This window comes from Condylura cristata, unplaced genomic scaffold, assembly GCF_000260355.1.
Source record: "Condylura cristata isolate star-nosed mole 26May11 unplaced genomic scaffold, ConCri1.0 scaffold00024, whole genome shotgun sequence".
In the NCBI taxonomy this organism is placed as follows: Eukaryota; Metazoa; Chordata; class Mammalia; order Eulipotyphla; family Talpidae; genus Condylura; species Condylura cristata.
In genome coordinates this window covers 6,227,827-6,253,162 of record NW_004567125.1, presented here as the reverse complement: position 1 = coordinate 6,253,162, position 25,336 = coordinate 6,227,827, and the positions used below count along the sequence as shown (strand labels likewise).

Below are 25,336 nucleotides of genomic sequence, written 5' to 3'. Positions count from 1 at the left end.
TTATTGCCAAATAATAGTCCACTATTTTAATATGGCACATTTTATTATGCAATCATCAATCACTATTACCAACTAAATATATATCGTCTGTATTTGTGTACAGTTGAGTGTTCAGAAACTGAACACACCGAAGCCCCCCAGATCATGAATTATCAAAGGAATATTTCCATTAGCTCAGAAGTCACTTTGCCCCTGAGCTTCACTACTCTCCGAGGGGTGGCATTTCAACACTGCAAAGCCCTACTAACCCTAATCATATCTGAAACCTTAATTTACGTTGCACAAAAATATCAGGTAAGCCTTGTCTGTAAGCGCTTTACAGTCTGGTTGGGCAAAAACAAAAACAAACAAACAAAAACAGAAAACACCTGAGCTTGACACCTCGGGGAATCCCGGACTCGGAGATCCGGGTTGGTCCTCCAGATTCCCGGCGTGCAGCGCGGTGATCCCGGCAGGCATTGCGGCGCGGAGCCGGCGACCGGGCGCTGGTTTTAGACTTGTACCTGCGCGGTGAGAAGCTCGTGTCGGCTCTGCCGGAGTCTGAGAGGCAAGGACGACATGGAAGTGTAAGTTGCACAGGGCTGGTTCTGGGTTTTGGGTCAGGGTCCGGCCTCGGCGCCTGGAGCGCCGGGAGCCGAGAGAAGTGGACGTGGGGCGACCTGTGGCAAGGGCCCAGTGGAGGAGCGCTGTGTCTCCCGCTGGTGCGGAAGAAGGGGGCTCTCACTCACCCCTCTGCACCATCGCCTGGACTGCCACCCGGTGCCCAGGACCCGAGACCAGTGCCGCTGGGCGTGTGCCCGCTCCCTTGTTCATTCATATAGTAATCTGGGTCTCGCACCCGGCCCGGAGCGGAACGGGACCTAAAAGGTGGAAAACCTCGAGTCCGCCCTGGGACGTGTGGGCTGGCTTGGCCGAGGGGCAGTGGACTGCTTGCCCGGAACCCTAATCAGAAGAGGCGTCCGAGTTTGATGAGGAGCAGTGAGTCTTGTATGGGAAGGGGCGGCTTTTCTAGGGCTAAATCAGTGTCTCGGCTGGGGCGTATGTGGCTGTCTCCTGTTCTAACAGTAACTCCACGTGGTGTTTTCTGTCTGCTCTTTGTATCTCGTACAAATGGAAGTTTTTGCAGCCATCTGCGTATGGGCTTTTAAGTGGCTGACGTTACTTGGGGGCATACCGGCTTTGGGCTTTACTACCGATTATTTAACACTCGTTATTTCCCTTCGTGTTCTTTTGCTCCATGTATAATGACTCTATGTACACTTAATTCCTCCCGTTGTCCAGAGGTTCTGGAAACTGCGAGTTTGCAACACGACTTAATTCCAAAGTAGATTTTCAGTGGTGTGATTCCCTTCAACCTCTGATGGGGTAGTTTGTATCTCATTAAGGTTTTAAAGAAGTTATTATGAATGAAAAGATTTTATTTGAAGATCTGCTGCGCTGTTTTTCAGACTGGTGTTTACTTTTTGTTTCTGCTGCAGTTTTATTGTTTCCATATAGTCCATGGCTTAAGCCTCCAGGGTGGTTAAAAACTGATTACTGCCTGCAGCGAGAGGCCCAAGCAGAAACCCTGACACTGGGGGCCTGCAGAGGGGCCCAGTTAGTGCTTGAGATAAACCTTGGAACAGTTTATTCACCCAGACTAGCCTGGCGGCCTGCCACCCCACATAGAGGTTAGTTAGGTGGTCCCCCATCTTCTTGATGAGTTTCACCTCCTTTTCTAGGAAGCAGTTCTCCAGGAAGTCATAGGGATGTAGGTTTGGGAGAACAGGGCATGCAGATCCAGAAGGACCTGCTTCAGGTTCTTCTCCAAGACCATGAAGTCTTCCACGCCGTACAGGATTTTACCCCATTCCTCTTGGGATGGCTTCTGTATATCCTGGAAGAAGAGGGTCCAGCTGCTATGTTGGTTTTGAATCTTCAAAAGATACTTGGTACCCTTGCAGTTCCCCTTGATCAACTCACAGAAGTGGCTGACACCCCCAGAGCCACATTTTTGTAGTTGAAATAGAAACTCAGATGTTGGTGTGGGAGGCCCGCAGATGCATGTTGACCATGCAGGTGGTAGCAGTCTCCATCTCAGTGGGATGATTCTGGCAAGTCAGGGAATTCATGGTTGATGGACAATAATACAGTAAGCTAAAGAAATGTCTAGGCCTGGGGGTAGAAGATGGTTTGTTGACTATACTAGAAAAGAGGTTAGAGGGTGATTTGAACCTGGAAGAAAGGGCTTTTGAATCTTTATTCTGTCTGTCCAAACACTGTTGAGGCAAGGTACAGATCCAGGGAACATCTAACACACTGATTCAGTTTTGTTTTGTTTTGTTTTAACACAATTTATATATGTAAGGGAAACAAAAGCTTCACAAAACAAAACTTACCTCTACTGTATGCAGTCAACTTTGAGATTGCCCTTATTAGAAATGAATGTTGATCTACTAAATTCATTTTGCAATCCACTAATGAGGCTTAATCTGAAACCTGAAAAAACATTTATATATTTTTCCAAACCAAAACATTATTATTAAAATTTCCCTCATCACTAGAGCATTTCCTGCTTTAACTTATCCATTTTTTTAAAAAAGATTTATTTATGCATACAAAGCTGGGGTACAGTCCAGAGGTGTAGGGGCGGTGAGAGGATTCATCAGAGACAGAGTGGGGAGCAGAACAGGCCGACTGAGAAAGTACACAGCTGAGGGGAGCAGCAGGTGGGTCAGGAGAGGTCTGCGGCGCAATGTGGGTCACCTCCAGGGTGGGAATGGAACTCATGCTGAAGTGGCTTTAGCTTCTTAGTTCTGTGCTTTAATCTGCTGTGCACCAGGGAGGGCCCCTTAACTTACCATTTTAAAGGATCGCTATATCCCCACATTTAATTAATTATTCTAGTTGTTCATTTCTGCTTTCTATCACAACACTACTTAAAAGTGTTATATATCCCCTCATTTTCTCCAGCTTTCAAACTCACTGGTGCACTGGAATGGGTTTTGTGAAGATCACTTGCACCTCCATCTAGTGAACTCCAAGGGTTTTTCTAGCTTAGCAGATTTCTGTGTCAGTAGCAAACTGGAAATTCTCCTGGCTAGTATCATGTTCTCCAGGACTGCCTCTTACCTCAAGGACTACTTCCAGCCACCTTTCCTAGCCCACCCATCCTTGTTTGGTTTTCAGAGGCTGAGGTTGTTGACCTAACAATGAAACAACTAGTTATTTTACCAATAAAATTGGCTTATTTAGGACTAACAGAGGATTTGCAGTTCAGAACAAACTACAGCAAAAACTGTAGACAACTGTGGCAAAAAACCAATAGTGTATATATGTATTATGTAAGTTCAGGAAGCAGGGAGGAAAGTTACTTTGTGGAGAAAAAGGAGGAAGTGGGATGGGATTGTTTTGATGGAAAGCAAGGATTCAGGGTGGTGATGGTCTTTCATTGGCTGAGTTGCTGGGAAAGGAAGTCTAGTGTGGATTTCTCTTCTTTTTTTGTGACATGCAATATATGTTTTTTCCCTGTTGTATCTGTAGATGATCCTTTTGTGCCTGTAATTGACATTGAGTGGTAGTGAGAGCTCGCACAGTTTTAAATGAGGTTTTTTTGTATGTCATTTTTTTAAATGCATTTTTATGAGTTTGGGGTATTTTACTCATGCACATGCTGAAATTCCCAACAGCCTATTTTTAGCCCTTTCCTTTATCCATCCAGTTGCTCAGACCAAGTGTAGACCTCCTAGATTTAATCCCAAAATATAATCCATCAGCCTGTCCTGTCACCCCCACCTTTGGGTTGTTTTGAAAGCAGTTACTTTTCACCAACTCTGCTGCTAATGTTGTGGACCATCATCTTGAGGCTCTTGGCTTTCACTCCCGCTTTGTGCTCAGAGCAGTCAGAGTGATCTTAAAATATCTGGATCAAGCCACTTCCACATCTGAAACCCTTCATGACTACTGTCTGTTGTATTGAGCGAAATCCACATTCCTTTCTAGGATGTGCAAAACCCTTTAAAACCTCTCCTACCTTATATCTTGCCACTGCTCCCAGCCCCCCCAAACATAACGTGTTTCATGGCAGTCAGTGGTTTTTGTAACCTTGCATGCCCTTTCTTACCTCAGGGCCTATGTATGCAGTGCTGTGCCCTCGCTTGATAAGCTTCCCTCCCTGTCCTGCTCCCTTCTTAACCCTGTCCTTTAGCCTGAGGGATAGCTCAGGCTGAAAATCCTTTTTCTTTATTTTTTTTCCTCTTCAATACAAAATAATTCCTCCCTTTTGTTTCTCATAGCACCTTGGTTTACTTGTCCCTTAAATAATTAATTACAAACATAATAATAGGTGAATGTTTAGTGGTTTAGTGCCTTGTCCCCCTGTGAGTCTGTAAACGTCATAAAAGCAGTCAACGTGTGTTCACCTAATGCTTAACACTGCATCTGGCATACATAGGCATTTAGCAAATAATCATTAATGAAGTAATACACCAATAATTCATCAATAAAGTAGTTTAATAAGTTACTTTCTAATCACTATGCAGTGTAATTTTCTGATTTTCCTGAGTGAAATGGTTTGCGTCAAGTCTTTTTCTCCTTTAGCAACTTGTCCGCATCTCCCAAGGAGTCAATTACTTATTGAAGCCACCCAAAATTTGTTTGATTAGCAACTTTTGGGAAAATTAGGTTCTCTGGTAGATAAGTCCTTTGAGATTTTCTGGCAAGAAGTAGAAGGTCCCCTAAAATGGAACTTCTAGTTCTGGCCTAACTTCTAGTTCTGGCCTGGCCTCCAGACCTTTAGCAGTGTGGTTCTTAGGACCTTAGTCTCTGAGAGGGCAAACCTACTCACCTACTCTACCCAGCACTCCTAGCACTGGAGTGAGGTGGCATGGCTGGAAAACGCCCCAGAGTTTTTACTTTTTAAAAAAATCCTTGAGTACTACCTATTGAGTGAATAATGTACCACACCTACATTTTTAAACGAGCAATATTTTTGCTTTATTTGGTTGAATGACAGAATTAAAAAATTGCAGCATGGGTTCCATCCCTGGCCAGGGAGCTGACCCACATGGCACAGCAGACCTCTCCTGTCTTACCTGCTGCTCCCCTCAGCAGTATATTTCTGTATGTCTGTCTGTTGTGCTGCTCTATCTCTGGTGAATCATCTTACCACAAACCCCACTTCTCGCCTGCACCCTAGTTCTTGGGCCTCTCTGGTGATGCAGGGGTTAAAGTCTAAGCCCTATCAAGCTAAGGTCAGCCTTTGTGGCATGAATTGATCCCTAACCAGGCAGCTCACCCACATATGGCACAGCAGACCTCTCCTGTCTTGCTCACTGCTCCCCTCAGCAGAGTATTTCAGTAGAGCTGCCTGTTCTACTCCCCAGGCTGTCTCCTTTCACACTGACCCAGCCTGCACCTCTGGCTTACATTCCAGTCTTGTATGCATAAATAATAATAAAAAAAAACTTAAAAAAAATGATTACCATCATTTGGTAACTTATTTTTCTTAGGTAAAATGACATAAAATATTCACAGCAAAATTAATGTGAGGTGTTGGTATTTGGCTAACTTTGTCTATTACCTTGGGATTTAGTTTTATACCTGGAAATCTTTGTGATCATTCTTTTATAAGCATGATAATATACATAGTTTGTAAAATGAACTTTTATTTTCTGTGTCTTTTTGAGATAATGTCAGAATTTCGTATTTTACAGCTGGGCACACTGAAGTTAGCTCCTCTTAAATTGTATAACTGACTAAACTAGAAAGGGAATGATTGTCTGGTTAATGAAAAAATAAAATGCAAAATAATAACAAAAGCATGCTAGAAGTTAAGTGGTTTATTGACTTTGAAGGCTGCCTGCTTGTTTTCTTGTGCTAGAGTTTAGTTTTTCAGAATATGACTTAAATGATAAACATAGGTTGAACATAGTTGAATTTGAGCAATTATCTTCGTCATTACATTCGTAAAAATTAGCTGTTTGGCAGTTAATACACACTGTTTGCATGGACTTTTTGTGTATGTGTGTGATTTTAAGGAAAGTCTGTCAATAGATCATTTTGTTCTGTTTACTCAGGATTCCGTTTTCCAAAGCAGCTGTTTACATCCATTTAACTGACTCAGCAAGTTAAACACATCTTACAGGTTGAATTTCAAATAACAAATCACCTGTAGTCAATACATTTGTTACTTAGGGAAATTAAGTGACTACTTGCCTATAAGTATAGATTTGAATTGTCTTCAAAATGCACTTGGGATATTTGTTTTAAATACATGTAAATAAAATTACTGTTGTCTTAAATCCTACAAGAGAATATGAAGTTTTGTGTAGTTGGACAGTTTCTAAAAGTTTGGATGCTTATAAATATTGCATAATAATCAAGTGTTACAGAGCACATAGTGCTTGCTCTGAAGGATGAACAGCTTGTAAATATATGATTGACAGATGTGTCAGTTCATTCTAGTAACTAAAAAATATTGGAAGAAAATGTATGTCATGTTCTAGATTTTAAGGTTTTTTTCTCTTGTAAAATTCTTCAGTTTCACATTCCCATTTTTCTTAGCATTTTTAGAAAAACTTCAAACCCATGGAACAGTTGCAAAAAAAGTACAGCAGATACCTTTCTATCCTATACTTAGAGTGATCATTTATTAGCCTTTTGATATAGTTGTCTTATCTTTTTTACACACGTGCACTTTCTCCATACAAACATATATATACACCTGCACTTTATTGAACCATTTGAAAGTTGTAAATACCTTATTATTTTACCCAATCTTAAAAAGCTCTTCTATGTAACTACAATACCATTGTCACACTCAGGTCATTTCACATTGATATATCCACTGTTGTTAAAATGCAGGCTATATTCATACTTCTCTAATTATCCCAGTGTCATTTTAGCTGATTTTTAAAAACTGATTGCAGATCTAGTCAAGGATCATATACTGCTGTGGCCATGCTTCTTTTACCTTTTCTCTAAGAACAGCTTGTTAGTAGCCTCTTTTTGTGACATTGTCATTGTGACAAATTATATTGTAGATTCTCTAGGCCAGTTGTTGTGAAGTATGTTCCTCAGTTTGACTTTGTTTGATTATGCCTTCGTAACAGAACCAAACATTTTTTTTTCAGGATTGCTATAAAGGATGTGTCTTTCTCAGTGCAATACATCCTTATTATTGATGCTGTTAAATTGGATAACTGATTAAGCTGATGTTTGTCCGAGCTCATAGTATCTTGTTCCCAACAACCTGCCAGTTAATAGTGGTAATTACATAACTTGTGGATAAGAACAGCCTTAAAAAAAAATCCTCAGTACACACATTTCATTTAGGACTTCATAAAATGTAGATACTATACTCATTGACATTTCATTGAATGAAAGAATGTCTATCATATGTTGGCATTTACTCCATTAATATTGAGCTGGTTAAATTATCTTCTTAATAAAAGAATCAGTGAATAAATTAGCTTTTGCCAGCCAGAATCTGGGAGATTCTGTACCTGTGTAAAGAAACGTCCATTGTTATTCTGGTTCCCAAACACAGGTTTGTTCATTAAAATACGAGTGTGTGTGTGAGAGAGAGAGAGAGAGAGAGAGAGAGAGAGAGAGAGAGAGATTCCTTCTTTTGATTAGTTTGAGGAAAGGCAGATAATGTTCTTTGGATTCTTGCGATAACAATATTGACTTGGACAGTGTGGCAATAACTTGGCAGAGCCATGGGCAAATTTCCCAACGCATGGAATATTCTGCATGATAGAAGAGAGGCCAATTTTAATTTCAAAATTAAATTGTAACAGTGGCACCGGGGATGGATCTATTGCCCTGGAGGAAAAATGACATTTAATTTTTTTCCCTAGTCAATTCTTGGTTATTGTGTGTTCTGTAGAAGGGTAACTCGATTTCAAGCAAAGACAGGAGGAAACCTTGTGGGTGAACTTCCTGATTAAGTAGGCAAAAATGAGATGTGATTTGATATGTCATTTTTAATTTTAAATGAACCATATCACACACACTAATTCTACATTGCTCTTCCTGGGTTAGATTCCTTTAAAATATGATATTTTTGTGAGTTGTGGTCATTGGGGCCAGGTGGCACTTTTGAGAAATTCCAGCTATTTGCTGAATGTCTGATAGTGTTTGGTAAGCTTCACATGACTGTTTGATTATAGTGCTGACATCACTGTGCTGATGACCTAGGGCCTAGGTCTGGTTCTTGTATTAACCACTTACTCAATTTGCCTACTGACTGAAAACCACCTGTTTACCTTCCTCCTCCCTACCTTTTTCTTTTAAATTTTGTATAATTTCATCAGATAGCCCCACTCCTGGTTAAGAATATACAGTAGTCTTTTTTTCCCCTTGTGTATTATATCAAAGTAAAAGCTGTTTCCTGAATTTTTAGGACTTTGCTTTGCCTATTTCATTTATCCCATCCATTCTTTTTTCCTGTTTAATAGTTATCTTCCACTTCAGTTAGGCTTTTTACTGTGGGACCCTAACAAGTCTTTGAATCTGAGTTTCAGTCTCATCATTTATAAAGAAAGAATCATAATAGTTTCTAGATCACTGGGTTTTACATTAAGATGATATTTTTTAGAATGATACTCTCCATTTAGGGAGATCTTAATGAGTACCAAGAACTATGCTAAACCTTTAACATTTGTTCTCTCATTTCATTCCCATAATGGCTTTATGAGGTAGGAAGAGTTTGTGATGATAGTAACACAGGCAGTGGGAATTATAGATGGCATTTATCGAACATTTCCTGTGTTCCAAGTGCTTTACATGTTTCAAGATAATCCTGAAACTGTACTGTACTGACATTTTGATACTGTGACATTTTGTAGATGAGGCTACACTTGTAAGTATAATATGTACCCACTTTATTGTTATAGATGGGAAGCTTAGGAAAATTAACTCACAAAAACTTAGTCACCTTTTAAAGGCAGAGCTAGAATATGAACCTTGTAATCTGATTTCAAAACTATTTTTAATTATCACACAATATTACCTCCAGGTCATTAAAAACAATACTTTCTGATGTAATGTTGTAGACTGGGCCAGTTATAACTTAATTTAACATTGAGTATGCTTAATTATATATGAAAGATGACATTTTACCTTTTGATTACTAACATTAGAACTCCACCTGTCTAATTGATATAGAAGATGAAAACCTTTGGAATTCTGTTGAGTGTCCAGCAAGATTCATGACATTACTGAAATTCCCAGGGATGATGTTAGTATTAAGGATCCCATTTCCAGTGGTTTAACAGTGGGACTTGACTGCCCAAAATGTCAGTAACTGGTGGGAGGCAGATGTCACTAGGGAAAGGATATGGTTGGGACAGCATCTTGTTTCTTCAGTTTTAGTACCCTTACCCTGTTTACTGAAGTCCCATAATCGCCATCCTACCCATCTGCTCCCATGTTCTTCCTGTAACTAACTTTTCCCAGACGACTTCTCCTAATTTCTGCCTACATAGACTGGGAATAAGGCCAGTATTTTAGTCACCTATATCCTACATGGTGACGGACATGTGATACTGTGGTTGTAACAATGAAAGATTGCTCTGAAATTGTGCAGTCTGCTAAGCTAGTAGAACTTGGGAAACATCTCAACTTTAGATTGTCCCTAAATTCCTGAACTTGACTGGTGAATCTTGACAGAGGAATTATTTTACAAATACTTAATTCCCTTGAAGGGATGCAAACCCAGATTGATAATAATTTACTTTTCTTTTGCAGGAAAGATGCTAATTCTGCACTGCTCAGTAACTATGAGGTAAAAGCTTTAAAGTGGACTATTTTCCTCCCTGATAGTTTAGCCTTTTCCCCCCCTGCAGATTACTGTGTTAATTTTGGTTAGGAGTACCTGAATTCAACTGGATTTTCCACTATAAAACAGGAAAGATGGCCATCAGGTACACTCTGGAATATTCAGGGAAGTTGGGAAGACTTTATTTTACAGTAGGCAGCCTTCCAGGATCTCAAAGATTTTATCTCTTCACTTGGGATGTGTTCATGATATGGAAACATCTGTTTTGGAACTGTTTCTGTATGCAAAAGTTTTCTACTACAGTACTTACTATATCTTTTCCTTATTACCATTCTTTATAAAATGATTTTGTATGTTATTATTTAATCCTCATAATATTGTCATTGATATTAACACCTTCATTTTGAAAATGAGAACTTGGTTGCCTACTATAATAATAGTAATTATTATACTATAATTAATAATATAATAATTATTATATTATAGTATTATACTATATTTTAGTATATATAATAATTGTATGTATTATTGTGTATAGTATTATACTATAATATAATAATAATTATAACTATAATAATAATAGTAATAATTTAGTGGGAACGAAAGATTTGGGATTTGGGGGATTTGGTGTGGGGTTACTGAGGAAAGGGAAGAAAGAAAGAAAGGGCGAAAGGGGAGATGTAACATCACATTTAACTACCTCTATTTGCCCTGGGCCCTGTTTGGCCCTAGCAAACCATGTGATGGGTTAATCCCAGATGAAGAAAGAACCATTCATACATTTTCATGTACCAGAGTCTGAACTCATGGAGGCTTAGAGGAGCTTTGGGTCTTATGTAGAATTAACGCAGTTGACAGTTGCTGGTCATAAAAGGAAGGCTGTTGGTCAGGCCCTTAACTTAGGAACCTCCTTGCCTAGTATGGACTTTGGTGGGTCTTTGGGTATTTTATCCATTGCATTTACTGCATTTACTGGATCTGATGCTACTATTTCTGAAAGGAATAACAAATGGGAAGGAGAGCATTGTATCTAGTAATGGATTATGAGCCTGAATTTCCTTCAGTTCTCAATGGTCTCAAAAACAGCAAAGAAATAATCCTCCTTAATCTTAATAGACACACTTATCTGTGCTAAAGTTTTATAGTATTTTCTCTTTCTCCCCTTTTTTTAATATACCATATTTCATCACTTACCTCATAATTTTTCTTTTCCAGTATTAAGTAAATATGTTTTTGAAATCAGAGGAGATTAGGGACATGGTATATATTGATAGGAAACATTTGAAATTCTTAAGTAAACTAATGACTTTGCATTATTTGACTTAAGACAGAAGAATGTTTTTAAAATATTGTTTCTTGAGCTCTTATTTGCTCTAATGCAGGAGTTAAGTTAGGGGGAGGATTTGTGGGAAGAAAAGAGGTACCATTCTATTTATCCTTTGAGAATTGATAAATTCATTAAATTTATTTACTAAATTTTATGTATGTCTTTCCTTAGGTGTTCCAGCTATTAACTGATCTGAAAGAACAACGGAAAGAAAGTGGAAAGAATAAACACAGTTCTGGGCAACAGAACTTGAATACTATCACCTATGAAGTAAGCTTAGGTTTCTATCCAAACTACCAATGAGGGGAGTTGGTGTATTTTGCTGATGACTGACCACAAAATCAAGACTGCTCTTTATTTATTAGTTTTACTATCACCCAGTTTTTGCTGTTTATAAAAGTTGAAATTGTTTGTTTCTCTAGTGTTTTGCCAATTATGAGGGTTAGTCAACTACAGATCTAGAGGAAATAAATAGTCAAAACAACGTCTTACTTTTAACATCAGTTGTTTGTCAGGGATCCCCCAAAACCACCCTCAGGTTCATTAAATCACTACAAGTACTCACAAAACTCACTAAAAGCTGTAATGGTTTATTACAGGGAATAGAAACAGATTAACTGTGGTCAAAGGAAGAAGCAGAAAGGGCAGAGTTTAGGAGAAATACCGAGTGCAGAGCTTCCATTATCTTTAAGTGGAGTGGTGACACACTTTTTTGCTCAAAATTTGTGTGTCAACTAGGAGAGCTCTGCCGAACTTTATTGGCCAGCATTTTTGTTGAGAGTCCATTCCATAGCTACACTTGATTGACTTGACACTTTTGAAGATTAATGATCAGGTTTTTTGTGGACAGTCCTTTGATTTTGGTTGTCGATGCTTTCTTATGAGACTGACGTTAAGGCTTGTGGGAGTCAAGTGCCACAGAAGTGATGTGCCCATGATAGTGGATACCTGATAGCAGTGTCTTATTGTCAGTGATGTTATTAATTTTGGTCACTTGTTAAAGTGATATCTGTATGGTTCTCCATTGTTACACTATTGTTTTTCCATTTTCCTATTATTTTGAGAAGAAACCACCAAATCCTGCTCATATTCAAGTGGATTAGACTAAATCTCTTGAGGGGAGGGATAGCAAAGAACTTGTGGACATATGTTGAGCCACCAAAGTAATTAATAGCTATTTGGGGGAAGATACTTTGAGTTTCTACAAATGCGCTATTTCCCCTTCAGCTTTTACCTATTTTAGCATTTATTGATGAGTCTTTCCTATAGTAATTCTTAGTTTGGTGTGATTAGCTGGTGGTAATTTAGTTCTTTCATTCCTTCTACTTTTAATAGTTAGCAATTCATCTGTAAAAAAGAGCTTATCTTTCTTACCCATTTATTTATTCAGTCATTTATATCCACATAGACTAGTGGCTTTTTTTTAATTCTTTGGATTTCCTGGCTGTAGAAAAAGTGTGTGAAATATAACACAATTATCAGATTGATTTTTTCTCTTAAGATTAGAAAAGTTTTCTTCTAAAATTTCATTATTTTTCCTTATCTTGCCACTAGTTTTCTTTTTGAGGAATTTCTATTATATGAAGATTGACTCTCCTGAAAACCTTTGGTTTATAGAAATTTTTTTGAAACAACTTATAATACTAAATTATAACCATTGCTTCCCTTTTTTCTCATTCAGGGTTCTGTTATGCTTGATTTTTCTTTTCTTCTTTTTTTTTATAGACATTAAAATACATATCAAAAACACCTTGCAGGCACCAGAGTCCTGAGATTGTCAGAGAATTTCTTACAGCTATGAAAAGCCACAAGTTGACCAAGTAAGTAAAACTTACCTTTGCAGGAAAAGAGTGCAGATAATGAAAAGCCATCCTCAACAACTATATTTAGTTGGATTTTGAAATTATAATTAGCACACAATACTTTTTTTTTTTTTTTTAAGATTTATTTCTTTGGGCATACAGAACTGGGGTACAGGCCAGAGGCTCAGGGGTGGCGAGAGGCTTCACCAGAGACAGAGTGGGGAGCAGAACAGGCAGATCAACGAAGTACACTGCTGAGGGGAGCAGCGGGCGGATCAGGAGAGGTCTGCCGCGCCATGTGGTCACCTCCCGTGTGGTCACCTCCGGGGCAGGCGGGGATCGAACTCATGCGGAAGTGGCTTTTAGCTTCTTAGTGCTGTGCTTTAACCCGCTGCGCCACCAGGGAGGGCCCTGCACACAATACTTTTAAAGTAGATTCATTATCTTATAGATGAGACTGAGACTAATCATAAGGATCCTTCTAGGCAAGAACAAAAAGTAGTTACTGTTTTAATTTCCTTAACCCATCCCATCAGTTCCTCCCAGCAATCAGATCAAATTGGTTGAAGAGTGGGGTTCACAAATTAAAGTGCTTTTTTTTTTTGTAAAGTTGGTCAATGAAGTCATTTGATACTTGTTTGTATGGGGCAAACATATTGCCCCATATTTGTTTGTATGCCCAATTATTTTTCTTGATGACTTTCTTGAATAAGTTAAGCTTGTAGGAATCAAAGACATCATTAACAATTACTTGAGAAGAAATTAAATGAGAAGAAAACTAGCCCTAGTCTTCTAGAATTAATACCAGAGCTGATAAACCCATTTTTTTTTTTAATTCAGAATAATCAGTAGTTTTCTTTTGGAGGAACCATTTGATCTTATTGCAGGCACATAGGTTATAAATTATCAGTAAACTAAGTGTGCTTCTCCCCTACCCTCTCTTTTGAAGTGACATTTTATAGCTTTCAGCACATGAATCTTTCACCAACTTGCTTAAGTTTTTTCCTAAATATTCTTTGGTACTACTTTTTTAGTACTTTAGTAGTTGAGGTCACTTGACTTATTATTGTAGCTGAGAATAACTTTAATTACACAAAATCAAATGGGTCAGAAGGAGATTATCTCTGAGAATAGGCTAATTTTCTATAATATGAGGGAAGGGAAAGGTGTGAGTATAGACAAGTAGTCTTTTACAGATGAGTGAATTGAGGTTCAGTAAATTACACAGGTTTGGGCACACAGTGGTGAGTAACCCAATAATGGATACTTTCAGCTTACCCCAAGTTTCATGAGTTTTCCTGAGGAGGCTGAGAAATTGTGTTCTTAGGTTGTGGACCCAGTGGGCACTTCAGATGTCCTTGCCTGGGTATTGAGAAGGAACTTTTTCTTCTGGAGAAAGAGAGCCTAGCTACTCTTCTCCAAGAGCTGGCAAGGTAGTTTTTCATCTCCAGATATCTTAGTGTGAAAACTGGATCATAAATATTTTGTTTAAAATGATTTAACATGTCCTTAATATATAAGCATTTCGTGTGTGTTGTAGACAGTTCCACTGCCCCATAAATTACTTCATTCTGTCTTCTTTAATTAATTTCTTTTATTGCCCAGTGCCATACACTTCATCTGTTTTTTTTTTCTTCCCTATTGTTTCACCCTTTCCAGAAAGTCTTTTAACTTAATGGAATCAAACAGTTTCTCTGTTAGAAACTGTCAAACTTGCTTCTAAATTCACTGTACCATTTTGCATTAGTCCCAGCAATGTAAGAGCATCCTGTTTACACCAGTCTTTGCCAGTTCATGTATTACTAGTGTTTTTAATTTTAATTGTTCATATTGGCTTGAAGTGGTGCGTCATTCTGGTTTTAATTTTCATTTATTTTGATATTGTGAATGTTGTGAACTCTTTCTGGGGTGTTTATTTTCTTTGATGAAGTGTCTTTTCAGATATTTTGCCCATTTCATTGTTTTTCACAGTTTGAAGGATAATTACAGTTTTTTCCTTCAGTCAATGGTTTATCGCTATAGTCTCTTAGTACTTTCTCAAAGCAAGTTTTAATTTTGTTGAAGTCAAGTTTATTTCTTTTTCCTCATACATCTGCTTTTTGATGTTGTATGTAAAAACTCTGCCATATTCAAGGTCACCAAGACTTACCTTTTCTTCCAGAAGTGTTCCATCTTGAGGGTATGGTGTGAGGTATGGGTTGAGGTTTTGGCTGTGTAGATTTCAAGACTGTTTCAGTCCCATTTATTGGAAAGACCATCATATTTCCTTCAGTAGTCTTTAAGTTTTTCCAAGAAATCTGTTGAGCCTGTGTCTTCACTTCTGCTTCTGTTCCATTGGTCTGTGTGTCTGTCCTGCTCACACCATACCGCCTTATCAATGCAGCTTTAAAATAAGTGTTAAGGTTAGATAGTATGAGTTGTTTAACTTTGTTCTTTTTCAAAATTTTCTTTTCTAGTTCCTTGCATTTGTACATAAATTTTTGAATCAGCTCGTTCACACCTAGAACAAATCATTACTTTTCTGTAGTTTTTAGAATATAGATTCTGCACAAGTTTTTTGGGTTTATAGCCATGTATTTCATAATTTTTGATTCTGTTGTGTTTATTATTGATTTCCAGATATTCATTGAGAAAGACAGCTGACTTGTCTTACTGAACTTAATGTCATACAGTATTGTCTTTTAGCATATTCCCTAAAGTTTTTCTATGTAGGCAGTTATGGTGTTTGAGAACACAAGAGTTTTGTTTCTTTCTAATATGCCTTTTGTTTCTTTTCCTTTCTTCTTGCATGGGCTAGGGTCTGCGGTGTTGAAATTAGAACTATGATGTGTGATATTGATAGAATGTTAGGAGCAAACCTGTTCCTGATCATAAGGGAAAGGTTCAGCTATTTTATTATTAAGTGTAACACTAGCTTAGGTTTTCATGGATGCTCTTTACCAGGTCTAGAAAGTTCTGTTTGCTAGGATTTTGGTCATGACTACATCTGTATGTTACTTTAGACTGCATTGTTCTATATACAGCCAGTAGAGGGAGCTTTCAGGCTTCCTTCACTGTGACTGAGGCCTGCTTTCCTTATGGAGCCCTACCAGGCCTAGACCATGTGCTAGGCAGTATGGTTTAAGACAGGAGTTCCATTTATAGTAAAAACTGGTAAAGCGCTTTTTAATCCTTAATTCTGAATATTCCTATGATAGTTTTTCTCTACCATTTTCTAAGGGAAAGTAGATCAAAATAAAAGCCCTTAATTAACTAGTTCAGTTCTAGTAGTGCACACTGGCGCTTCATTAATTTGCCAAAATACCTCCAATACTGGCATTCTAGAGGGTATGGTAGGAACTATGTTTTGTTTGACTTCATAGCTTTATTCAGCAAATATATGGTAGCACTGAGACAACTTGAAGTACTAAATCCCAAGTCATTTTTTTCTACAGAGTACTAATTCCCCAAAGCATTCGGTTCTTTAATCATTTTAATTTTTGCTTGAGGCATTTAGTTTCTGACAACTGCAGTCTGGTTTGCAGTTCCAGCTCTCATTCTGAGATCTCCTCCTTCAAATTACAACTATATTTACCAACAAGAGAGGAAAGCTTACTTTTGACACCCAATTTAGGTAGATCTGTGAATAACTTCAGATCTCTAAAAGTGACTCTTCTCTGCACAGATGACCCTGGGTGCTTGATACTGTGTTTGGGACATGTGCCTTTGCTACCAAGAAAACTCGGAGTAGGAGAATTAGTATCTGGAGTATGGTTGCCCTTCTATTTTCAGAGAATGTAATACTACCCCTTCCCTCCCCAGTGTTCAGCAGTTGTTTCTCCCTGGAATTTACCATGGTGGTCAGTGCTACTCTAGCACTTCTGTTAGTTTATCTTTCAGAGAATATTTATGCTAGCTCTATCTCAGTTTTTGGGGGACACAGAGATGAATACAATGTAGCACTGTGGTAGTTGGGACTTCTGGGGACTACCACAGTGTCAGAATTTAAGTGTATCTCTCTGTCTCTAGGATGTGACGCTGGGTTTTAATATAGTCAGCCAGATACAGGTGCACTTGAGCTTTCTAGCATGGGGAACATGACGTCCTAATATATGGAATCAGAAAGTAGTCTGATGTTTTCCTGGGTAGTATTTACAGTGTTTTTTTTTGTTGTTGTTGTTAAGATTTATTTATTTATGCATATGGAACTAGGGTATAGATCAGAGGTCCAGAGGTTGTGAGAGGATTCACCAGAGTCAGAGCAGGGGCAGAACAGGCAGATTAATGAAGTACACTGCTGAGGGGAGTAGCACACGAGACAGGAGAGGTCTGCTGCATCATGTGGGTCACCTCCCTGCCCAGGGATCGAACTCATGCTGAAGTGGCTGTGGCTTCATAGCACTGCTCTCCAACCTGCTGCACCACCAGGAGGGCCCAGTATTTAGTTTTAATTGAGATGAGTGCTTAGGAAAAGTGAAGACATACCCAGCTAGAGAGATTGACAAAGTTCAAATTTCACTGGGATGTAGAGGCTGAGCTAAGTAAATTCAGAACATATCAACTGTATGGAGACAGTGGGATCATTACAAGTATGATAATGAGCTGACCAGTTATTCATCTTTTAAAAAGTTCTTTATTTATAAGAGTGAAGGTAGATTGAAGAAGTGGAGACCTCTGGGGATACTGGCTGCACCTGTATCTGGCTGACTATATTAAAACCCAGTGTCACGGCCCTCCCTGGTGGCGCAGTGGGTTAAAGCACAGCACTGAGAATCTAAAGCCGCTTCTGCATAAGTTTGATTCCCGCCTGCCCCGGAGGTGACCACATGGCGTGGCAGACCTCTCCTGACCCGCCCGCTGCTCCCCTCAGCAGTGTACTTCGTTGATCTACCTGTTCTGTTCCCCACTCTGTCTCTGGTGAAGCCTCTCGCCGCCCCTGAGCCTCTGGCCTGTACCCCAGTTCTGTATGCACAAATAAATACATCTTTAAAAAAAAACAAAAAAAAAAAAACCCAGTGTCACATCCTAGAGACAGAGGGATACACTTAAATTCTGGCACTGTGGATCCTCTAACCAAGAAGAATTGATGTGGCTCATAAAAATGGTGAGTAGACAAATATCTTAAAAGAAATGCAATCAGTAATTCTCTGCCTTTCAGACTTGCTGCAGTGGTGGCAGCAAGCCAGCCATTCCTTGTAATCTTTTAATGTCCTACACTAGGATCCCCTGAAACCCTCCATGGCACCAAGTACAGACAGCATCCCCCTAGGCAAAAGTAGAGAGTCCCTTGTTCCCCAAATGTCAGTCAGAACAGATCATCATAAGCTTTTAAGACATAAACAAAAGACTGTACTCTTACGGCTCTACCATGTCAGCCTGTTGAATTGTGTATTTATTTCCTTGCTTTCTAAGCTTCCCAGTTACCGGTTAGTTTTCTCTCACCAAGGCGTATCACAGAGCTCTGCATCTATTTTTCTAGGTCTTCCATTGCTACAGGTATCATCCTGAGTGTGTCGTTCCTTTTCCTTGGTTGCTTGGTGTCTACAAAATAACTTTTGCCATCATGTTCTACAACCTCTCTAGCAGCCATTTCCTAAAACTGTGAATTTTTATTTTTTTGTATGTTCACTTGTGCTGTTCCTATCCTAATTTTCCACTTTTCTATCCTTTTTTGCCTAAAAATCTGTCAGGACCCAGTACAAGTGTGTTTTCCTCTGGGAAGTCTTTGTCTTGAGTCTAGAATAAATATGGAGATTAGGAGAAGCACTGAACTACAGTGGCCTTCATAATAACTTCCATTTCTGGAGAAATTACTCTGTGGAAATCATCATTATGAATGCTGAATACTAGAAGCATATGGTTAAGAGTAGAAACTTAGATGGCAGAGGCCCAGCTGAGGCTCTGCTATTTTCTAGTGTATGACTTTGGACAAATTATTTATTATCTCGCCTAAGCCTGGGGATTAAATGTGCCTGCCATATGGGAAGTAAGCAATAAAATGGTAGCTGCTGAGCTTTTAAGATTCTTATGACCCTCCTAGCCTCCTCCTGAGATACTAAGTGATGTTATCATTCCTGTTTTACAGATGATAAAACTGAGGTGTAGAGACACTGGGTAACTTGAACTGCTTTCCCAAGTACATGGCTGTGGCAGTTGCGGTGTATTCATCTTTTTTACTTCAGAAATGACTTTATTGAATTGAAAAATGAATCTGGCATTCCAGGGTCATATTGAGATAGAAACATAAATTTTCCCTTGCATAAGTGGTTGTTAATTGAAGCCATCCTTTTTTCTTTTAAGTTCTGTCATCTCTGAGAATCCACACATTTCAAGCACCCCTTTAACAATAAGCTATATATTGCCATGTGACAGATGATAATTATCTTCAACTGTTACTTAGACCTTTTGTTAAAATTTGCTTGTCTTCTTTTCTCCACTAGGTTGTAAACTTTTTAAGGCAGATGATTATACTTTATACGCATTGCATTAACTTTTTAGAGTCCTTGTTCTTGTTTATGAAGATAAGAAGTTAAATCTGATTAACCTAGAATCTTAATTTCAAAAAGTAATTCTCAACCATACCAAGGTGATTTAATCTTTAGTTTTCTATATTTCAGATGAAAAAAATATTTTCATCACTTTTCCAAATGAAATTTAATAAAGCTATAACTCTGCTACATGATAAATTTCTTACAGTGTATGCTCTTTACCCTTTAGAATTTCAGTACATATTTGTTCCTTGAGCGCAAGTCACTGACCTAGAACTCTCGTATTCCCATTCTCTCATTTTATACTTGAAGACACTAAGGGCCACATTCCAGATGGCTCTCCCATTTGTTATCTGACAAAGTGTTTTCCAAACAACTTGGTCAAGACTTAAGATCCTTAAGGGTCTGTGAGTTTTAAATGCTTTGTACTTTTCTTTTGACAGAGCTGAGAAGCTTCAGTTGCTGAATCACAGACCTATGACGGCTGTTGAGATCCAGCTGGTAAGTGAAGGAGGCCCAAACGTGAACGGGTTGATTTCTGGGTCCAAGATATAGAAAGGGTGATAAAGGCTGAAAAAAGACATGCCAGAAATCCCTTTTTTGAGAAGTCTGCCCAGTCACCCCATTTTATAAGACCTCACCAATTTGTTCCTAGGTACTGTGGACTTAGGAGAAGTAGAAGACTGGAGGAAACTGAATTCCTTCTGTAGGGGTTAGACCTATGACTTGGCAGCATTTTCTTTCCCCTGATGTCCTACGCCATTTTGGCCATTGTTTCCCTATAGGGGTGGTTGCCAACCAGATGTTGTATAATAACATTAGACTCAACATGACTTTGGTGGAATTTACTGCCCCCACCCGCCGTCCCCCACTCCCACCCTTCAATCCACTCTTCCTGTCTTTTTTTCTTGGTTAATGGAACATATGTGTACTTTCCCACATGCTCTTTTCTCTCTCGCCCTCCTCTCCCAGTTCCCCAAGCCTGGAAGTCATTCTTTTATCTCATATTCAGTTTGTCTCTAGGAGTCTATTTCTTCTATCTATTCTTTCTTCTTTCCTCTATACTGCATTGATGTCTGTGGTCATTCTTCAGCTCAGCTCTGGCAGTGTCCTACCTTCCCCTTGCATTGGTCTGGCCCCTTACAACCCACTATCATAGTTCACTTTCTAATACCACAGGTTTGATCATCTTTCTTCCTTGTATAAAACCATTCAGTGGAACCCATCACTGACAAAGGCATAGTAGCATAAAGCTTCAGAGTTGTGGAAGGCAGCTGGAAGTAGAAGGCTGAGACGGTAGAAGGTGAAGGTGAGATTGAGGTCTAGTGACACAAACTGAGGTTACTATCTTGGCACACTTGTACAGGGCAGAGGCATCATTAAGTTACAAATATTAGGCAGGCCATTTAATTGCCACTTTAAAACAAATAAACAAACAAAAAATAAACTGAACTTTAGCTGGAAAATTAATAAAATGAAAATAAGCAATTTCCAAACTCAGCTTTAGCAGTATTTAGCCTGTTAAGTTTCCATCAGGAAAGTGTGGAAGAAAATGGCCAAAAATACTATGATCTTTAGAATGACTTTTCTAAAAAAAACCTTTTTTAAAGGGTCATGGATATTTAATGTTTGACTAAAGCTTTTATTGTCTTCCTAGTTTTGCTTCTGCCCTTCAAAATGCATCCAAAATTAAATTAGAAAAATTCCTTCCATAATGGGTACCTTTGTGGGGCAACTGGCCTTTGGGCTAAATATTGGTTTTTTTTTTTTTGTACCTTCATTATTCTGATGCTTTTGACTGTGTTGGAGATTCAACTCAGGGCAGAGAAAAAACAAACAAAACAGCAAGAAACTAATCCCTTTCCCTCTGGGTTAAAGATCAGATGTCATTTCTTCCCCAACTTTAATCAGTCTCATATGTTATTCATGGCTTAATGACAGATGGAGAGAAGAGATGAGGAGGATTAGTGTGCCCTCTTCTCAGACTGGTAGAAGTTCTATCATTACTTGGTAAGATTAGCTGCTATTACGAGTGCCTGCTATATGCCAGACATGTGCCAGGGGCTTTCTGGTTTTTATATGTCCTTTCATGCCCTCTCACCATAGTGTTGGCTAGTGAGTGAAGTATTTGTTAGATCCAAAAGTCTTACTTTGTAACTCAAAGCCATGTGCTTTTACATGGTATGAAAAAAAGATGTGTGGCATTCCTGAGACCTTCTTTTCCACAAGATAGGTTGACTTTAATAAAAACTATGTTGTTTCCCAGCAGCTGGACCATTTATAGCCAGATTTTTCCAGTCTGGGGTTTGGCTATCAAATATAGCAAATCATTTTCCAAACTTTGTAGTCTCCTCTCCAGAGAGGGAGAAGAAATGATGTTTTCAGGTACAGTAGAATGTGTAAAGAACTGTTTATCCTCCTGGTTTCAGAAGTATCTCAGCATTTGTTAGTGTTCAGTTTAGGAAACGGAAGTTCCTCAATTTTGTTATACTTGTCATTTTGTTATACTTGTCCACAGGTGACTGCCTACTGTCTGTCAGGGTCTGTGAGGAAATGAAGCAGCCACCCAGCCATAGTGACTTCTGCCATGCTTTGTTGTATATTCATTTGGAACAGTTTGTGAACCCTAGTCCTTCATAACCCACTGTCTTGAGCGGCCCCATCATCTTTGTTATAATTTAGTGATAGTAAAAAGTCTAGAATTTGGAGTTTTAGGGCTTTCAAAGTCACGATAATGTATGTTCTTACTTTGTCCTTACTGTAAGTTACTTTCATTTTACATTAGAGAAAACTTGAAATGTATGAAGGGTAAGTAAACAAGTTTTCAAAAGTGTTCTGAACAAATAGCTAGAATGTCTATTGCTATCAAATTTTGAGTTAGGGAAAATAGGAGGTTAGACTTGGAAGCTGAGAACCAACTATTTTTAGAGCAAGCAGCCCTGTTCAGCAGCCACTGAGAATTGAAATAATTTTCAAATGTGATAAAAATTTATTATTTATGTTGACCCATCTGCAAATACTTTGGATTTTTAAATTTCATTTGCCTTTATATTCTGAGTAAGTTGAGACCTTTTGTATTTCAGGATGTTGAAATGGTGTTTTGTATTTTTTTTAAAGATTTATTTTATTTATGCATACATTAGCTGGGGTGTAGGCCAGAGGTGTGAGGATGGGATGAGATGATTCACCAGAGACAGTGGGGAGGAGAATAAGCAGATGTACTGAAATATACTGCTGAGGGGAGCAGCGGGAAAAACAGGAGAGGTCTTCTGCAACATGTGGGTAGCTTCCTGGCTGAGGATCAAACTTGTGCTGCAGTTGCTGCCCATAGATTGATAGTGCTGAGACTTAAACCCTTGTGCCACCAGGAAGTCCCTGGGCGCTGCTTTTTCTGTATTGGTAAAAAAAGGTGAAGAATAATCATTTCAATTATATTAGTGATCAGAAGGGTTGGTTTTTGGTTTCTAAAAGGTTTTGGTATACAATCCATTCTACTTAATGCATCTTAGGTTTTGTTTTCTTCCTGTGACTGGAAATCATGAATTGGAAAGTTCCTGAGTATAAGGAATTTATCTGAAGGTGCTGATATAAGCTTCTGCTCCTGGCAAATTTTGTCAGAATTCGAAAACTCACCAGCCCTAATTCAAGGAACACACCTGACTGACTCCTCCTAATCTTTTTTTTTTTTTTTTTTTTTAAGATTTATTTATTCGTACAGAACTGGGGTACAGGCCAGAGATGCGGAGGGTGAGAGGATTCACCAGAGACAGAGCGGGGAGCAGAACAGGCAGATCGACAAAGTACACTGCTGAGGGGAGCAGCGGGCGGGCCAGGAGAGGTCTGCCTCGCCATGTGGTCGCCTCCGGGGCAGGCGGGGATCGAACTCATGCTGAAGTGGCTTTAGTTTCTTAGTGCAGTGCTTTAACCCGCTGCGCCACCAGGGAGGGCCCTGACTCCTAATCTTAATGTTGCATCTGCCAAATTCAGAGATTAGGTTGCAAGAAGGTGGCTTGTGGAAGTCCTCTGTTTGATTTTCTAAAAAGGGTGGCCCCTCAGAGATCATATAGCCAAGCTCCTTGAGTCTGCCATACAGCATCGCAGAGAGGAATTGATGGAAACCTTCTGCTTGGTGTGTATGGGTTTCTGGGCGGAAGATCTCACACACTCTTGCTATGAGATACGGATCAAGTTTCCCTTAAAACAGATGAGAACATCTATAAGATGTCCAGACTTTATAGCTTTCTTGAGAAGCTCTGGTGGCAGCTTTAGCCCCTCATTAACTGGTAGCAGCGCACAAATACAGAGGAAGGTTGTCACTTTAACCATATTCTAAATCTCTTTCAGCCTCTTCCCCTGAGGCAGGAAACGAGTCATCATTGACTGCCTAGTGGATCCATTATCCGCTACAATACTGGTTATTCATAGACTTGGGATACTCTTTTCTCAAATGGAGTTCACCATTGGTCAGGGCTAAATTATCAAATTACATGTATCCCTCTCCCTCCCACTTCGATCTTTGGATGCAGTCTGTGTTAGATTACTTCCTGTTACATACCAAATGCATATTTGATTTAAAAAATGGGCTTTTTGGGATTGTTACTCAGTAGAAAAGTCACATTTTACCGAGCTTTTAGATCTTCAGAAAATGGTCATTTTATTTCATATGATGGGCAGTAGCTCCCTTGACTCATTCATGATCTTCCCTACCTGAGAACATCAGGATTTTGTCTTGTGGAAACATTTTTACATTGAGATGAATGAAAACGATTTACCAGGAATTTGTAGTATGATCCTCGATGTGTCACTTCTTTGGTTTTTGTACTGTGATCTGTAAAATGAGGTATTGAGACTGAGTTCCTTTCAAGATTGCAAGTGTAGCCTTTCACCTTGGTTTATTTAAGTCTGCCAGAATTTCTTTCTGGACTCCTTTTGATTTTAGGTCCAGATGTCAGAGATTGCTGTGGGAATGCCACAGACTGGGACCCTGGTGTTGTTAGTAGTGATAATAGTGACAATTAGAAAAAAATCCATAAACTACTTGGCACAGACTGGGCAGTTGTCAGATAAGGTGTTGATACCGTTCATAAGTCCTGGTGTCTTATAAAAAACCAAGGTATATAAAGTGCCATTTTACTCCCTAGAAGTGAACTTTCTTTGCATATATAGCATATATATGTGTTTATATAGATGGATATAGAACTACTACAGTTTTCTTTGTCCTTAAAGAAAAATGCTAATAGGTAGTTCTTTTCACTGACTCAGGTTGAGTACTCACATTGACATTGACTTTGAACTGACTTCTCCCTTCTGTAGATCAAGAGGGAGAAGACCTAGAGACAGAAGAGGCTTAGGAGCCAAACCCTGAGCTCTGTGTTCCAAGAGGGTGGGTGGGACTGTGAATAACGTGAGCAGGTTAGTGCAGTGTGGACCTGGTCTGTGAGGGTTATTTGTAACTGCTGGAGAGTTTCTTCCCTTCTGCAGATGGTGGAAGAGAGTGAAGAACGGCTCACAGAGGAGCAGATTGAAACTCTCCTTCATACTGTCACAAGCATTCTGCCTGCAGGACCTGAGGCTGAGCAGAAGAATACCAACAGTGATGTGGCAATGGATGAAGAAGACCCAGCATAGAAGAGCACAACTGGGCCAGACACCTCATGACATTGAAACACCCAGCAGCCATTTGCTGAACAAAGAGGATTATTTATTTGGCTTTACCCTGTATCCCAACAGACCTAGTTTCATGGTTGGGTAAATCACAAAAATAAGCCATTTTCACAAGTAAGCTGAAAAGAAATAATTGTGCCTCCGGGAAAAGAACCGTGAAGTTGGTGGGGCAGAGAACTGAATAGATGAAGACAAAGTCAAGGATGACAATGACTGTGGTGAAAATACTTCTACAGCCTCGGCCACAGTAGTGGGAAAGTCCCTGTATACAGCTAGTGAAATACTTGGCTGCTTTGAATGCTTTGTTCTAATG

The 25,336-nt window shown here is 39.1% G+C and overlaps 1 protein-coding gene across 1 annotated transcript; it reads left to right on the top strand.

The window, feature by feature from the left end:
* Positions 1 to 478: 478 nt before the first annotated feature.
* On the top strand, positions 479 to 25,121 carry CRCP (CGRP receptor component). The gene is made up of 6 exons (XM_004688325.2): positions 479 to 566; positions 9,733 to 9,769; positions 11,262 to 11,360; positions 12,816 to 12,910; positions 19,803 to 19,860; positions 24,841 to 25,121. Exons 1-6 carry the CDS (start codon positions 559 to 561, stop codon positions 24,985 to 24,987), a joined length of 444 nt encoding a protein of 147 aa, XP_004688382.1. The 5' UTR covers positions 479 to 558; the 3' UTR covers positions 24,988 to 25,121.
* The last annotated feature ends 215 nt before the right edge of the window (positions 25,122 to 25,336 follow it).